At 51.8% G+C, this 17,295-nt stretch overlaps 1 protein-coding gene across 10 annotated transcripts; it reads right to left on the bottom strand.

The window, feature by feature from the left end:
- Positions 1-1,633: 1,633 nt before the first annotated feature.
- Positions 1,634-14,434, bottom strand: LOC115640462 (membrane-spanning 4-domains subfamily A member 4D-like). Of its 10 annotated transcripts, none has more exons than XM_030543227.1 (8): positions 14,156-14,433; positions 11,926-11,979; positions 10,892-11,050; positions 7,383-7,502; positions 4,791-4,847; positions 2,889-3,023; positions 2,367-2,486; positions 1,634-2,078 (listed from the first exon to the last, which is right to left on the bottom strand). In XM_030543227.1, exons 3-8 carry the CDS (start codon positions 11,036-11,038, stop codon positions 1,962-1,964), a joined length of 696 nt encoding a protein of 231 aa, XP_030399087.1. In that variant the 5' UTR covers positions 11,039-11,050; positions 11,926-11,979; positions 14,156-14,433; the 3' UTR covers positions 1,634-1,961. The 10 variants fall into 10 exon arrangements, with proteins under 10 accessions (XP_030399087.1, XP_030399085.1, XP_030399086.1 ...); XM_030543225.1 differs by having other exon boundaries at positions 10,892-11,047; positions 11,926-12,017; XM_030543226.1 differs by having other exon boundaries at positions 11,926-12,017.
- Between the last annotated feature and the right edge of the window lie 2,861 nt (positions 14,435-17,295).

A 17,295-nucleotide genomic window follows, 5' to 3' on the forward strand; every position in this document is an offset into this window, starting at 1 on the left:
AATGTCAACTTTCTTGCTGTGCTTTTTTGACAGTTCAAACCTCTCTAAAGTGCATATGCACAGTCAAATTAGTTTGAAAATTACTATATCAGTTAAGGGACCAGGGTAAAATGTATGGTGCAAAATTAGAGTCATGTGGCCAGAGACATAGTCCTCCCCTCAATGACCCATTTTTTAAATTTCATCGTGCTTATTGCACTTTTTCGCACAGAGACAGAGGTTTTCAATCCTCTCTGAAGACCAGATGCTTAGTCGGATTATCTTGACATTTAACATGCTGGTTCAAAGGCCATGGCAAGGTTTGTGATGCAAATTCAGCATCCGTTTTTAACAGGTTTTTCAATATACAGCCCTCCCAAAATAACAATTTTTAAAAAATAATCAACTTCCTGATCACATTTCTTTGCACAGAGTTAGGGAAAAACTCCCTAACTCTGTGCATGGTCCACTTCAGTCTTTTCACACTGGAAAGCCACAGTCGGGAGGTAGGTTTAAGCACAGAACCAGCACCCAAACCCAATACTTAACAAGCTCTCAGACTTTTTTCCTGCACAGATCCCACACCCCTGAGTGCAAAATAGACAGGCCCTCCCCCAGAAAACCTTCTCTAGCTTTGGGGAAGGTGTGATAGGCTTGAAACCAGGAAAATTTCCAGTGACCAAGGAGCACCTCACAGCTCTTACTATTAACTATGGCTTCATATCCCTCCTAGCAATTGTAACCCCACCCCTGCCTGTCCCATTCTCCGTCCCAGAGCAGGGTTGTTCAACACAGGGTAAGTCTGCCTTGTCATTTTTTGTACACAACTTTGAGACACTGGGCATGAGGTCCTTCCATAGGCTGCCTCAATGCATCACATACTGGTGCATATCCACCTCAGCCCAGATCCATAGACGCTGACTCTTATTTTAACCCAGGAGCACTCCACCCCATCTCCACCTGAGGCCCCGCCCCATTCCAAAGAATTGAGTCCTTTGTGGGGAATGAGACCAAACCTAAAAGCTTGGTGCTAAATGAAGGCAGGGCAGGTTCCTAGATTTTGGAGCACTGAAGCAGGCCCAGAGGCGCCAGGCCTGAGGATACAGTCAAAGATCAGTGATGGTCATTGAGGTGAAAAGTTCTGAGGCTTCAGAGAATGGGCCCTGTGGCTCCTGGCTAGGATCCCAGCTCAGATGTCTCCTGCTCCAGAGCCAGATAAGGCCAAGCGAGCTGGGGGGCGGGTGGGCTCGGGGACTGGGGCAATCATTAGGTGCTCTGGGAACCATCCTGCTGAGTTCTCTTGCAGGGGAGGTCCCAGGTCACTGAAGGGTGGGGGGACCTGGGAGGGGAATGGGGAAGAATCATTGTGGGTTGGAGCAGGAAGGCTGGGAGCCAGGATGCTAATTTCTCTCTCTTTCTGTTGTATGTTCTGTCTCTCTCCAACAGCCCCCACCAAAGCTGCTCTCACAGTCACCCCTGCCACCCAACCTCCTACTGTCCTCCCCATCACTCTCCAGGCACCTCATCCTGGGCCCCAGTGCACACTGGCCCTGTTAGTGGGAGGCATCAGGGACAGTCCAGATAATCCCCCCAACAGGCTGGGGCTTAGGATCAGGGGATCCCACTGAACACAGGAGCGAAGGAAATCAGGGCTGGATGATTAAAGAAAAAGGTTTTATTGGAGGCAGCCTGGACATGTTACAGAGTGTGGGACCTGGGGCTGAAATCCCATCCACAGGGGTAGGACGGAAAGGGCCAGGAGACTGGCAGATAGATTGTGTGATGCTGTGGGTCAGGCATCTTTAGGGACATGTCTCTCGCCATCGGCACTGTGATCACTGCATGGGGGTCAGCAGGCTCCGTGTCAGGAGTGAGGAGCTATGACCAGTTCCCACTCTGCTGCTTTGGTCTCCAGTAAGGCACAGATGGGCACGGTCTGTAGGGAGCTGGTGATCCAGGCAGTGGCTGCCCTAGGGAACAGCTCATGGGGTGGCGAGGTCCTTGTAAGGGGGAGGAGTGCAGGCAACAGCATCAGAGTGGGTGTTGGTGGCAGTAGTTGGATCATCTGAAGGCACCACGTTCTGGTAAATGACCACAGACTGCAGGAAAAGGTGAGGACAACCTATCAGGATAGGACTCAAGTGTGCCTCTCAGCCAGCAGCACCCCAGTGATGTGCTCCCAGTATAGAACCCTGGAGTCCTAGCTCCCAGTCTCCCCCTCCCCCACAAACACACACACTTCAGTCCACTAGATCCCACTCCCATCCCCAAGATGGAAATTGAACCCAGGTGTCCTGGCTCCCACCACTCCTCCTGGAAGCCACTAGACCCCTCTCCCCTCCACCATCTCTGTCATTAATACACGCCCCATGGTGACACATCATTACCACTTCGCTGTAGCTGTTCCTGCAGGTGGTTTTGCACCCAAAGGCCGCAGTGGAGATGGAGACAAAGAATTCCAGGAAGGTGAACAGGAGCAGAACCGTGATGCAGGCCACGGTTACCTTCTGCCAATGGGAAACTGTTGAATTCCCTACGGGGCAAAGTCCCCATGTCCCATTCCCTCAACCTCACCCCGCAAGCCAGCCAGTGCCCACCCTGGGCTGGATCAAAGCCAGCATCCCCATAAGGGAAAAGGCCCCATCTCCCATTCCCCACACCCCTAAGCCAGCCACACCCCCCACTCTGCCCCTGAATTTCCTGCCCCCTGCCCCGAGACAGCCAGTCCCTTGCCTTGGGGCTGGATCAGAGCCAGCACCCTTGAAGGGGAAAGGTCCCATGACCCATTCCCTGCCAGCTGGGCAAGGCAGTCCCTAGGGTTGGCCATGGGAGGCAGGTTGGTCCCCGTGGGAGCAGGGGGATGGATGCATTGGCAGCGCTGCCCTCATGCTGCGATACCAAGTACTCACATAAGTGATGCACGTCTCTGGGTACCAGTAACACCTGCTCTGATACCTGGATTCTGTCAAGCTGATCAGATACAGGATCATGGCACATCCAGCCAGCACGGAACTGATGATGTTCATTCCTAGGCTGCCTTTCACCTGGATGGGAGACGGGGGTGGAGAGAGGTGTGCACTGAGAGCCCAGCTGGACACACACGGGCAACATGGCATGGAGCCCAGCCCCTCTCGGGGAAGACACCCCCACCCTGGCTGTGGGGAGAGCCCACACGATGACATGTCATTACTGGGATCACAATGTTAACTCCCATTGCTGTAGCAGTGCAGCCTAATGGCCAAACCCTTGCTCAGACAGGAACATTTAGGGGCAAATCGCGACACTGGATTGAGGTACGATTCAAATAATTCCAACCACTTTGGAAAGAATGAGTGATTGTGGGTATAAGATAGATAGATAGATAGATTAGATTAGATGGTACTTCCCATAAGACTTTATGGAAATATGCTTAGAATGTGTTTTATGCTACATATGCCAGGTACATATCTCCATAAAGGTTATGATCTACTGAATGTATTAATCCTATTTGCATGCATGTATCATTTTTGTATTCAAAGTTATGAATGTTGGTTGTGTACTGGCTTGGTTTCTAAATAACCTTACTAGAGCATTTGGTCAGTTCCTGGAGAAAGGAATGTTGAAGTTAAGTACCTAATCAAGAAACACTTAAAGGACGATGGATCTTGGAAGGCTCCAATCCACAAAAGAAGTCTTTTTGAGGACGTTCAAGGTATCATGTAAACAATGGATGCTACCTGTAAAAACTGAGTCATGCATGGACATGTGACTTGCCCAGGTGAGTCCTAAACTCCATCTTGCAGCTGGACTTTGCATAGGGGTGAGGAGAGGGCCTCCACTCACAAGAGAAAGTCTATTTAAACCCCTGGGAGATCCCTCCACAGGGTCTTCAGCTGGCTAAAGAGAGAGCATCTCCACCCCCCAGGATGCTTAAAAGAAACTGGAACAAAAGCCAGTGTGCAGGGGGTGTGAGTGACTGCTGGACCCAGGCTAAAAGGAGATTTGCCTGTAAAAGGGAGCATTCTGGAACTGGGGAGGATCTTATCTGTATTCAGTTTGATTAGACATAGATTTCTGCATTTTATTTTATTTTGCTTGGTGACTTACTTTGTTCTGTCTGTTACTACTTGGAGCCACTTAAATCCTACTTTCTGTAGTTAACAAAATTACTTATTAATTAACTCAGAGTATGTGTTAATACCTGGGGGAGCAAACAGCTGTGCATGTCTCTCTATCTGTGTTATAGAGGGCTAACAATTTATGCGTTTACCCTGTATAAAGCTTATACAGGATAAAATGGATTTATTTGGGTTTAGACCCCATTTGGAGCTGGCCATCTGAGTGTTAAAGACAGGAATGCTTCTGTGAGCTGCTTTCAGGTAAACCTGCAGCTTTGGGGCAAGTAATTCAGACCCTGGATCTTTGTTGGAGCAGACAGGAGTGTCTGGCTCAGCAGGACAGGGTGCTGGGGTCCTGAGCTGGCAGGGAAAGCAGTAGTCTTGGCATATCAAGTGGCAGCTCCCAGAGGGGGTTCTGTGATCTAACCTATCATAGATAGAGGAGGTGTGTGGGGATAGATAATAGAATACAAGGCTTGGAAGGGAGCTCAGGAGGGATCTAGTCTAACTCCCTGCTCAAAGGGGGACTAATTCCCACACAGATTTTCACCCCAGATTCCTAAGTGGCTCCCTCAAAGATTGAACTCATAGCCCTAGGTTTAGCAAGCTAGTGCTCAAGCCACTGAGCTATCCCTCCCCCCAACATAGATAGATAGAGGGGGTGTGTGGGGATAGATAGATAGATAGGAAGGAAATTGAGGCATCAGTTTGTACCAGTGGTATGTTGGGATTCTTTGCAGCCGCCACTGAGAGGGCCCCCGAGATGATGTACTGTGAGGGGGAGAGAGAAAGGGTTAGAACAGGGGTCAGCAACCTATGGCACGCGTGCCAAAGATGGCATGCGAGCCAATTTTTAATGGCACGCTGGAGCCTGCCGGGAATCCAGCGTGCCACTAAAAATCCCGCCCAGCTCGGCTCGCTCTCCTCTGCCCTCCACTTCCCCCGTGCGCGCAGGGAGCAGAAGCATAGCTGTGCGCACGGGGTGGGCAAATGGCCCCACTCTCCTGGCACGGCAAGCCGCGGGGTCCGCGCTCCCGGGCCGGAGCGTGGGGCCGAGCGCAGCAAGCTGCCGGCCCCTCCCCTGGAGCCCTGCTGCCATGTGCAGAGCTCTGGGGGTTGGGGCTGTGCGATCCCGAGGGCAGCGTTTGGCTCCGCGGGGAGGCAGACACGCTCCCTGCTCAACCGGAGGGGCGGGGCGGGGTGGGGCGCTCCCACGAAGCAGAGTATCTAGCTCTGGGTGGAGCCTCATGGTAAGGGGCCCAGGGCTGGGGGGGTTGGATAAGGGGTGGGGACAGTCAGGGGACAGGGAGCAGGGTGGGTTGGATAGGGGGGGACCCGGCGGGCGGTTAGGGGTGGGGGGGGTTGGATAGGGCATGGGAGTCCTGGGGTTTGTGAGGTGGCAGGGAGTGAATAGGGATCAGGGCAGTCAGGGGACCGAGAGCAAGGAGGGTCTGGGGGGGAAGTTAGGGTGGGGGGGTCTCTGAAGGGGGTGGGCAGGGCACAAGGAGCTGGGGGGGTTGGATGAGTTGGGAGTTCTGGAGGTCCTGTCAGGAGGCAGGGGTGTGGAAACGGGTTAGGGCAGGCAGGGAGTGGGGGGGGGGTCGGATGGGTCAGGAGTTCTGGGGGTGCTGTCAGGGGGTGGGGAGTAGTTGGATAGGCATGGGAGTCCTGGGGGTCTGGTTGGGGATGGGGGTGTGGACAAAGATCAGGGAAGTCAGGGGACAGGTAGGAGGTAGAGTCCAGTCTGGGGACAAGGAACAGGGAGGCTTAGATAGGGGGTGGGTTCCTGGGGGGCAGGGGTCCCAGGAGGGGGTAGTCAGGGGACAAGGAGCAGCAGGGTTGAGAGTTTTTAGGGGGGCAGTCACCCAGCACTCTCCTCTGAGCCCTGACCCCCCCCACACGCCCTCTTCCCTGAGCCCCGCACCGCCCCCAGACCCCTGCCCTGAGCCCTGTACCTCCCTCATACATACCCAGCCCTCTGCTTGACTCCTTCATCCCCCCACATCCAAGACCCTAGCCCTGACTCTGGCACCCCCACCCATTCCCAGCCCCCCCCCTGCCCTGAGACCTACACCCTCCCACATACCCAGCCCCCAGCCCTGACTCCAACCCTCTGCCCCCAGCCCTCTGGGTCCTGGCCGCCAGCCCCGCACAGCCCACTGCTGGTCTGGGGTTCTGGCTGATGGACCCTTGCCAGCCGGGGTCCTGGCCACAGGCCCCGCTCAGCCCGCTGCCGGCCTAGGTGAACAGAACCTCAGACCAGCAGCGGGCTGAGCGGGCCGGCAGCGTAATACCAACGTGTTAATTTCATTTTAAATGAAGCTTCTTAAACATTTTGAAAACCCTCTTTAATTTTACAATACAACACTAGTTTAGTTATATAATATATAGACTATAGAGAGAGACCTTCTAAAAAAACGTTAAAATGTATGACCGGCACATGAAACCTTAAATTAGAGTGAATAAATGAAGGCTCGGCACACTGCTTCTGAAAGGTTGCCGACCCCTGGGTTAGAAGCAGAGTTGTGCCTGTGTCTTGCAGTCATGGAGCACAGCAGGGGTGGATAGGTGCTGTGCATGCTGGGAAGTACTAGACGAGGGTGAGCCTGGGAGAGGTAGTCCAGCAGGAGACAGGGTAAAGGCTGGTGATCACATGGGAACCAACATCTGTGCTGAGCCACCCACAGCCTGACTCTGCACGTCTGTATAATTCTCTCCTGTGCCCTGGCAAGTCGCCTGGTGTGATTAGAGCCCCACATATCCTATTGTAGGGTCTGCTGCTAGCGCCGCCTAGCGGTAAGGTTGCCCAACACATCCCATTATAAGACCCTACTTTCACGTGCTGATAACTTTGCCAAGCATTAACTATTAGGGCTGAAATTTCCCATTCTCAGCCTGCTGCAGGCTCAATTTTGGGGATAAATTTCAATGCAAATCATTCAGCCATTGCTGAGAATGAGGCTGGAGAAAGTACGTTGTCTTGCCCATGGTAAAAATAATTCTTACAACCATTTCATTGAGAAGCTTTAGTGCCTGCATGCTTTGGAGCAGGGCCTGGAAATGTGGTGGGGGAGGAGGTCACCCTGAGGACAGGGATGTGCCTTTTGCTTTTCCATAAAAAGTCCACTCAAATTTGGCCAAATTATAAGCATTTGAAAATTTTCCATTTGCACATGCTCCGTGGAGATGTGTTAGACTTTGGCAGCTAGAATCTCCAAAGGGTCTGTCTGCACGGAGCGTGCTCCAATCCTTCCCTGCTCCTACATGTGACCCAATGGCAGAGGGCAGGGTGGGGTGGAGACTTACCAGCAACCCGCTCCATATCGGGACGTGCAGACTCAATGCCAATATCCACAAATCGGAGCTGACCATAGCCATCATCACCCCGACAGCAAGCTGCACAGCTCCAACTACGATCTGGGTAATCTACCGGGAAGTGAAGCCAAGAATTTCATCACTGCACCCCAAGCTCGCTAGGGGTCGCTTTCCCCTTGGTGCTCTTAACAGGTCCCTCTGTCTTGGGTATTTACCTGGTGCCCATCATCCAGAGCCATCCCTTGGGTATGGCAAATTGGGGCCCCACTAGGGTGGGGAGGTTAGGTGGGAGGCAGGTGGGCGAACGGGGTGAGCAGGTGAATGGGGAGGTGGGCAGCAAGCGGGCAGGGGGGATGAGGAGGAGCCCCCCCCTACCAGAACCTCTCCCTTCCCCTAGCTCCTCCTGCCCACCGGTGGGCCCTGGCAATCCATGCCTATCACCTGCCATGTATCAGATGATTTTTGCGGCATCAGGAGGCACTGGGAGGAAGGGGAGGGGAGGGAGGATGCAGCATGCTTGTGGGAGGGGGTGGAACTGGGCAGGGAAGAAGCAGAGGCGGGGTGGAGCCTTGGAGAGAGGAGTGGAATGGAGGCGGGGCCTGGGCAGGGCAAGGGGGCAGCACCCCCCAGCAGATTAGAAACTTGGCACTGATGTTCCGGGTCCCGCACCGCCCCCCCCAAGGATGGCCCTGCCATCACCATAGCCTCTCATAGTCTCAGTCTTTAATGCATTGATCCTCCCCATCCCAACTCCCCTGGGAGACAGAAATGTGCTGTTATCACTATTGTACAGGTAGGGAAACTGAGGCACAGAGCAAGATTGAGGGAGATGCCCAAGGGGCACACTAGGTGTTTATGGTAGGGTAAGGGTAAGTAGACCCATGGGTCAGTTCTGACACAGCAGGGAGTGTTGGGAAGGATACTGGGCTAGAAGTGCCCATTGGTCTGATCCAGGTCAGCAAGGAGGGGGAAGGATATCAGGCTGGATGGGCCCATGGGTCTGATCCGGGTCAGCAGGGAGGGGGAAGGATACCAGGCTAGATGAGCCCGTGGATCTGAGTTATGCTGGCAGGAAGGGGAGGGGATACCAGGGTGGATGAGCCCGTGGATCTGAGTTATGTTGGCAGGGAGGGGAGGGGATACCAGGCTGGATGGGCCCATGGGTCTGATCTGGGACATGAGGGAGGCAAATTTAATGTTTCTATGTATCAGAGGGTAGCCGTGTTAGTCTGGATCTGTAAAAGCAGCAAAGAATCCTGTGGCACCTTATAGACTAACAGAGGTTTTGGAGCATGAGCTTTCGTGGGTGAATACCCACTTCTTCAGATGCATGTAATGGAAATATCCAGGGGCAGGTATATATATGTGTGCTAGCAAGCAAGCTAGAGATAACGAGGTCAGTTCAATCAGGGAGGATGAGGCCCTGTTCTAGCAGTTGAGGTGTGAAAACCAAGAGAGGAGAAACTGGTTCTGTAATTGGCAAGCCATTCACAGTCTTTGTTCAATCCTGAGCTGATGGTGTCAAATTTGCAGATGAACTGAAGCTCAGCAGTTTCTCTTTGAAGTCTGGTCCTGAAGTTTTTTTGCTGCAGGATGGCCACCTTAAGGTCTGCTATAGTGTGGCCGGGGAGGTTGAAGTGCTCTCCTACAGGTTTTTGTATATTGCCATTCCTAATGTCTGATTTGTGTCCATTTATCCTTTTCCGTAGAGACTGTCCAGTTTGGCCGATGTACATAGCAGAGGGGCATTGCTGGCATATGATGGCGTATATTACATTGGTGGATGTGCAGGTGAATGAACCAGTGATGGTGTGGCTGATCTGGTTAGGTCCTGTGATGGTGTCGCTGGTGTAGATATGTGGGCAGAGTTGGCATCGAGGTTTGTTGCATGGATTGGTTCCTGAGCTAGAGTTATTATGGTGTGGTGTGCAGTTACTGGTGAGAATATGTTTCAGGTTGGCAGGTTGTCTGTGGGCAAGGATTGGCCTGCCACCCAAGGCCTGTGAAAGTGTGGGATCATTGTCCAGGATGGGTTGTAGATCCTTGATGATGCGCTGGAGGGGTTTTAGCTGGGGGCTGTATGTGATGGCCAGTGGAGTCCTGTTGGTTTCTCTCTTGGGTTTGTCTTGCAGTATACTTTCACAGGCCTTGGGTGGCAGGCCAATCCTTGCCCACAGACAACCTGCCAACCTGAAACATATTCTCACCAGTAACTGCACACCACACCATAATAACTCTAGCTCAGGAACCAATCCATGCAACAAACCTCGATGCCAACTCTGCCCACATATCTACACCAGCGACACCATCACAGGACCTAACCAGATCAGCCACACCATCACTGGTTCATTCACCTGCACATCCACCAATGTAATATACGCCATCATATGCCAGCAATGCCCCTCTGCTATGTACATCGGCCAAACTGGACAGTCTCTACGGAAAAGGATAAATGGACACAAATCAGACATTAGGAATGGCAATATACAAAAACCTGTAGGAGAGCACTTCAACCTCCCCGGCCACACTATAGCAGACCTTAAGGTGGCCATCCTGCAGCAAAAAAACTTCAGGACCAGACTTCAAAGAGAAACTGCTGAGCTTCAGTTCATCTGCAAATTTGACACCATCAGCTCAGGATTGAACAAAGACTGTGAATGGCTTGCCAATTACAGAACCAGTTTCTCCTCTCTTGGTTTTCACACCTCAACTGCTAGAACAGGGCCTCATCCTCCCTGATTGAACTGACCTCGTTATCTCTAGCTTGCTTGCTAGCACACATATATATACCTGCCCCTGGATATTTCCATTACATGCATCTGAAGAAGTGGGTATTCACCCACGAAAGCTCATGCTCCAAAACCTCTGTTAGTCTATAAGGTGCCACAGGATTCTTTGCTGCTTTTAATGTTTCTATGGTTTATCATCACAAAATTTGGAGAATTATAATCCCAGCAGAAGCCACAGTCCCTGTGACTCATCCTATGGCTCCCACCAGGGAAATCAGACATGCTGAAATACAGACAGGCTGGATGCAGATGCTTGGCCTGGGGGACTCTGGGCTTAGAAAGCAATGGTCAGGGGGACGCTCCGGCACTGCCTGAGCTCAGGGGCAGTGACCCATGGTCTGGCAGGTACAGGAGGACTAGGCGCCCACTGTCAGGGGATTACGCTGGCCCCAACCGGCTGCCCTCTCTGCAAGAACGATGCTGGCGTTTCTGGGGTAACTGGGCCAGGCTCCTCCCTGGCATGACACTCGCGTCCGAGCAAACGTGCAGGCAGCAAGAGGACAGGGCTGGGTCATGTAAACACCCACCCAGTGTATCTTAAGCACTGGAGCGAATTGGCCCCTGGAATCCCTCCCCCAGCATCCTTTGGCCCATAGGACACCACCTTCAAACCACGACATCATCAGAACAAGCTCTCATTGGCTGATTGTCCCAGGTGGTTGGGGAAGCCTCCCGAAAGCAGTTAGCCCTTTTAGTCCACAGGATACTCACCCCCAGGGCCAGCGGCTCCCCCTTGTAGAACTTCTCCAGGGGCCGCGGTTTGGCTGGGTTGGCAGCACTGGCCGTGTGGGGCTGGGTGATGAACCTGTTGATGATCGTGATGGGGCCGGCTGAGCTGGCTGTCACGGTGGTGTCCATAGCAGAACCCTGCTGAGATAACAGCTGGGCTTTCTTTCTGCCGGCAGGGCATTGGGGAGGTAAAAGACACCCCCGCTCCCCCGGGATAACAGATAACCCCCACCCTCAGCTCATCTGCATCATCTCTTGCCCTATCTGGGGGAGATACAGGTCAGGATTTTCCTTGCGGTGCCCAATCACCTGCATGTTAATATCACCTTAATTAAACCCTTTAATATCGTCATCACTTTCACCCACAGCAGGGGGTGCTACTGAACAAAAAATGGCTCCCATGGTCTGTGCCCCATGAACCTGCCCCTTCCCCCTATGTGGCAGTGGAGCAATAGGATAATTGTTCCTTTGTCTGACACTGATATCCCATTTCTAAAAGCAGTTTCCCACTTCTCACCCCAGTATCCCACCACTGACACCAAGATCCCACTGCAAACACCAGTTTCTCACCATTCATACCAGTATCCCACTTCTCTGCCACCAGTATCCCACCACTGACACCTGTATTAACACCTGTCTCGCTCCTTTCACACCACTGACCCCAGTGTCCCACATGTCAGATCTGTTTCACGGCTTTCAAACCAGTATCCCGCAGCTAACCCTGGTATCCGACGACTGACACTAATATCCCATGACTGACCCTAGTATCCTGCCTTTCACAATAATTTCCCACCTCTCACAGCAGTATCTCACCTCATTTACCAATATCCCACAGCTAACACCAATATCCCATGACTGATGCCAGTTTCCCATCACTCACACCATTTTCCCACCTCTCACCTCAATATCTCACCTTGATTACCAATATCCCACTTCTCACACCAGTATCCCCTGGCTAACACTAGTATCCCACCGCTCACACCAGCATCACAGCAGAATTCCAGAGCAGCACAAACCAGCTTCTCAGTGAAGGAGGATTCAGCGAGGCGCAGTCTGGGAAGAGTCTCAATCTAATCAAAGTGTAGGGAAAATTCAAGGTCTTCTTTTTCTGCCAGGAGGGAATGGGGTGATGATCCATTTATAACTCAGGTGGATGATTTCCCACCCACACCACCTCCTCCCAGGTCATATTATCATCACCCTAGCTCTACCCCTCCACATTGGCATCACTTCAGTGAGCAGCTGGGGATGCTGTGGAGTCCAGTGTGTCTCTCAACTTCCCCCCGTGGCCCAGGCTGGGTTCCACTGGAAACCTCCATGGTAGTGAAGAACCCACTGGGCTGGGTATAGAGAAGGTGTGAAAGGCAGGGCTGAGCTTGTGTTGTGCCATTTTTCTTGCCTAGTAAAGAGCAGAGCCCCCGCTGAGGGGTCCCAAGAACTGAGAGGAGATGAGTGAAAACAGAGCTAGAGACATGCCCTGACTAGCAGCCCCACCTGGAGCCGGAGTGGGCAGGAGATAAACCCCCAGTAGGCCGTGCTGTAGGGGCTCAGCAGGGGCCCCAGTGGAGATGGCCATGACAGGAAGGGGAGCTGGTCTAGAAAGGGGAGAGGACCTGGGAGTCAGGAGAGATGCACAGGCCAGGGGTGATACAGAATGGGGGGATCCCCCAAAACACTGTGGTTATACTCAGAGCCAGAGCCCCAGTAAGGAACCCAGGTTCTGAGCCAGTAAGCTTCCACCATGGGCTAAGATGTGTGTGTGGTTGTGCGTGTCTGTGGGTGGGACTGTTCATATGTGCACGTGACTCTCTGTGTGTCTGACTGTCTGGTGGGACTGTCCATCTGTCCATATGTGCACGTGACTCTCTGTGTGTCTGACTGTCTGGTGGGACTGTCCATCTGTCCATATCTCCATATGACTCTCTATGTATCTGACTGAGGGTGGGGAGGGGGACTGTCCATGTCTCTGTGTGTGTATATGACTCTCTATGTGTCTGACTGTCTGGTGGGAGTGTCCATCTGTCCATGTCAGTGTGCACACGACTTTCTGCATGTCTGACTGTCTGTGCATGGAACTGTCCATGTGTCCATGTTGCATCTCTGTGGTTGCCAGCTTGATGTATCTGTAAGTGTACTTCAGTGGGTGTGTGTGAGAGAGGTTGTGTGTGAGAGAGACAGAGTGTGAATTCAGTGTGTTTCTGTTGTGTATGTCTGTCTCTAAGTGTGTTTGTGTGAATGTGCATGTCTATGTGAGTGTGGCAGGAGTGTGACTGTGTGTTTGTGTCCATTCTTGTGTATGTGTGTGTGTGTGTGTGAGTGATGAGTTGGATGAAACCTCTATAATTCGGGTTAAAATCCTGGTCAGGTTGACAGGTGTGAACTCACCCTCCCATTAACATAGCTGTAAACATAATCCCCAGTAAAGACAAAAGGTGTGTCACACACACACGGTTTTTGGGCTGAGTATTGTTTTGGGCAGGGCTGGGTGCAAGAACACCCAGACACTAAGCTCACACATAAGCGGTGTCTACAGCCGCAGGCCCTTCCAATGTCAGTGATGGGGGTTTCCATCGCTGTATTGAATCCTGTGATAGGTAGGTCAGCAGGAGAATCCTAACATGGGCCTGGCAGTGTCCACACCAGGGGTGAGGTCGACTGAGCGCCAGAGCTCCTGGCCTGGAATTTTCCACAGCCCTGAGTGCTGTAGCGAGGTTAGACTAATATTGAAGTGCAAAGCAAGCCAAGACCAGAGAGAGGCAGAAGCAGAGGCTAGAAAAGCCAAGCGGGTCCCTGTCTGCACAATGTGACCCTGGAAAAAGCTGGAGCGGGACCTTTCAGGTCTGGTGCCAGCTGTGGAGCCTGGGGGCGCTATAAGCTGAGCGACTGTTTGATTTGGGTGCAGAGACACAGGACTTTGTACACTGCTTGCAAATAAACAAACCTGTGTCACAGCCAATCCTTGGCTAGCCCCGATTTCTGCCTCCACCTGGGGTGTCCCCCGAGGCCCCTACTTAGACTAGCCGCTGAGGTCAGAAGGGGCAACGTGTGTGTCTGTTAATAGGGAAGTTGAGTGTGCATGTGTGTATATCAGCGTGTGTGCTGTACGCAGGTCCCTCGTGCCCCTGAACTCCCAGCTCCGTCTGCCCCGTCGCAGCAATCCCTGACCCCTCCACTAACCGACAGCCCCCCGGAGAGACCCAGCCAGGGCAAATCCCCTTCCCCAATCCCATCCTGCCTCCGGCTCACCCTCCATCCATCCGGCTCTGCAGCTGGCTCTCACTCCATCAGGAAAGAGCTGAGCTTGGACCCCATCCCGTAAACAAGGGGCCCCTCCTGGGAAGCTCCAGAAACGATCACTGCCCTGATTGGAGCCGAAGTAAGAAAAGGCAGGCCGGGGGCTGGACAGTGTCTCAGTTCCCCTGGCCTCTTTGCCTGGCGCACAATGGCTCCTGTCAGCAGGCTGCAGGCAATACGCTGCTCACCAGCAGGACCTCTCGAGACTAATCATTTCCTTCCCCCTGCCCAAAAGAAGGGCTGGAGACACCGAGCTGTGGTGCAGGCTGAGCATTGGGCTTCTATCCAGAGCTGACGGGAGGTTTTCCAGAGGGATGTTTTGCTGTTGGAAAGTGCAGATTTCTCAACCCCCAAAGCGGGGCCCTGATGACAGTCCTTAAATAGGGCCAGGGCTGTTCTGACGCAGCTGGGGGTCAGCTGTTCTCCTTGTCCAGCGAAGATAGGAGGAGAAGTGATAGTTAATCCCCAGCAGGTGAGACTGAGGGTGGATTTTAGATCCAACTTTCTAACTCTAAGGGGAGCTGAGCACTAGAACAGGTTAGCAAGGGGATCTGTGTGCCCCCTTCCCCCATGCACCAGATCCCCCCACTCTTTCCCCATGCCAATGGCTCTAGTGTCCCTCACCATTTTTCCCTTCTGTTTTTCTGGTGCCCCCGAAATCGACAGGTTTCTGCCTGGTCCGGTCCCTGACAGTTTGGGGCTGATCAGATGCGGAGTTCAAAACATATCCTGTAACACCCACACAGACGGACAGACAAGGTGTGTCAGGCCTCACTTCGCCAGACCTAGTGACAATGGGAAGGGACCCAGCTGCTGCGGGGATGGGGGCCGGAGAAGCCCCTGTGATAGGTCGGGGCCCTGCACAGACATACACCCAGTGGCCACCCCGAGGTCTCACAGAGGGGACATGCCAGCTTGCCCAGCGGACCAGTGGTAGCTCTGGGGGCAAGCTCCAGCTCTCCTAGCCCCCATCCCTCACTGGGGACAGCAGCAGGGCTCCAGCTGTCAGTCCCGATGGCAGGGCTCTGGCTGTGAGGCCCATTCAGGGCTGACAGCCTCCAGGCGATGTTTGTAACAGTGTCTTCACAGCCACTGTGTTGTCCTAACTACACCCGCCTCAGCGCTCCGCCTCTCGCAGAAGTGGCGTTATTGGGTCGGCGTAGCCGGCGACTCACGTCAGTGGAAGCCCTGTTGGAGCGTAGACCTGAACAGAGGCAAGGCAACGTAAGTTGCCGTCCATCAACCTAACTCTGTAGTGTAGCCCAGGTCTCAGATACTAGCTGACCCTCTCTCTGCAATAACATAAGAACATAAGAACGGCCGTACTGGGTCAGACCAAAGGTCCATCTAGCCCAGTATCTGTCCACCGACAGTGGCCAATGCCAGGTGCCCCCGAGGGAGTGAACCTAACAAGCAATGATCAAGTGATCTCTCTCCTGCCATCCATCTCCATCCTCTGACAAACAGAGGCTAGGGACACCATTCCTTACCCATCCTGGCTAATAGCCATTTAGGGACTTAACCACCATGAATTTATTCAGTTCTCTTTTAAACGCTGTTATAGTCCTAGCCTTCACAACCTCCTCAGGTAAGGAGTTCCACAAGTTGACTGTGCGCTGCATGAAAAAGAACTTCCTTTTATTTGTTTTAAACCTGCTGCCCATTAATTTCATTTGATGACCCCTAGTTCTTGTATTATGGGAATAAGTAAATAACTTTTTCTTATCCACTTTCTCCACATCATTCATGATTTTATATACCTCTATCATATCCCCCCTTACTCTCCTCTTTTCCAAGCTGAAGAGTCCTAGCCTCTTTAATCTTTCCTCATATGGGACCTGTTCCAAACCCCTAATCATTTTTGTTGCCCTTTTCTGATCCTTTTCTAGTGCTAGAATATTTTTTTTGAGGTGAGGAGAACAATCTATACAGTATTCAAGATGTGGGCGTACCATGGATTTATATAAGGGCAATAAGATATTCTCAGTCTTATTCTCTATCCCCTTTTTAATGATTCCTAACATTCTGTTTGCTTTTTTGACCGCCTCTGCACACTGCGTGGACATTTTCAGAGAATTATCCTGCAGCTTGAGGTCTTCAAACCATTTTGAAGATTTCAATAACTCGATTCTGGGATAGGGGTTGTTGTAAAATTGGATGGGTGGGGTTCTGTGGCCTGCCTTGTGCAGGAGGTCAGACTAGATGATCAGATTGGTCCCTTCTGACCTATGAGTCTATGAGTCTATGACGCCAAGATCTTTTTCCTGACTCGTTGTAGCTATATTAGCCCCCATCATATTGTATGTATAGTAGGGGTTATTTTTTCCAATGTGCATTACTTTACATTTATCCACATAAAACTTCATTTGCCATTTTGTTGCCCAATCACTTAGTTTTGTGAGATCTTTTTGAAGTTCTTCACAGTCTGCTTTGGTCTTAACTAGCTTGAGTAGTTTAGTATCATCTGCAAACTTTGCCACCTCACTGTTTACCCCTTTCTCCAGATCATTTATGAGTAAATTGAATAGGATTGGTCCGAGGACTGACCCTAGGGGAACACCACTAGTTACCCCTCTCCATTCTGAGAATTTACCATTCATTCCTATCCTTTGTTCCCTGTCTTTTAACCAGTTCTCAGTTCATGAAAGGACCTTCCCTTTTATCCCATGTCAGCTTAATTTACGTAAGAGCCTTTGGTGAGGGACCTTGTCAAAGGCTTTCTGGAAATCTAAGTACACTATGTCCACCGGCTGCCCCTTGTCCACATGTCTGTTGACCCCTTCAAAGAACTCTAATAGATTAGTAAGACACGATTTCTCTTTACAGAAACCATGTTGACTATTGCTCAACAGTTTATGTTTTTCTATGTGTCTGACAATTTTATTCTTAACTGTTGTTTCAACTAATTTGCCTGGCACCGACGTTAGACTTACTGGTCTGTAATTGCTGGGATCACCTATAGAGCCCTTTTTAAATATTGGTGTTACATTTGCTAACTTCCAGTCATTAGGCACCGAAGCTGATTTAAAGGACAGGTTAAAAACCTTAGTTAATAGTTCCGCAACTTCACATTTGAGTTCTTTCAGAACTCT

This window comes from Gopherus evgoodei, unplaced genomic scaffold (genome assembly GCF_007399415.2).
Source record: "Gopherus evgoodei ecotype Sinaloan lineage unplaced genomic scaffold, rGopEvg1_v1.p scaffold_31_arrow_ctg1, whole genome shotgun sequence".
In the NCBI taxonomy this organism is placed as follows: Eukaryota; Metazoa; Chordata; order Testudines; family Testudinidae; genus Gopherus; species Gopherus evgoodei.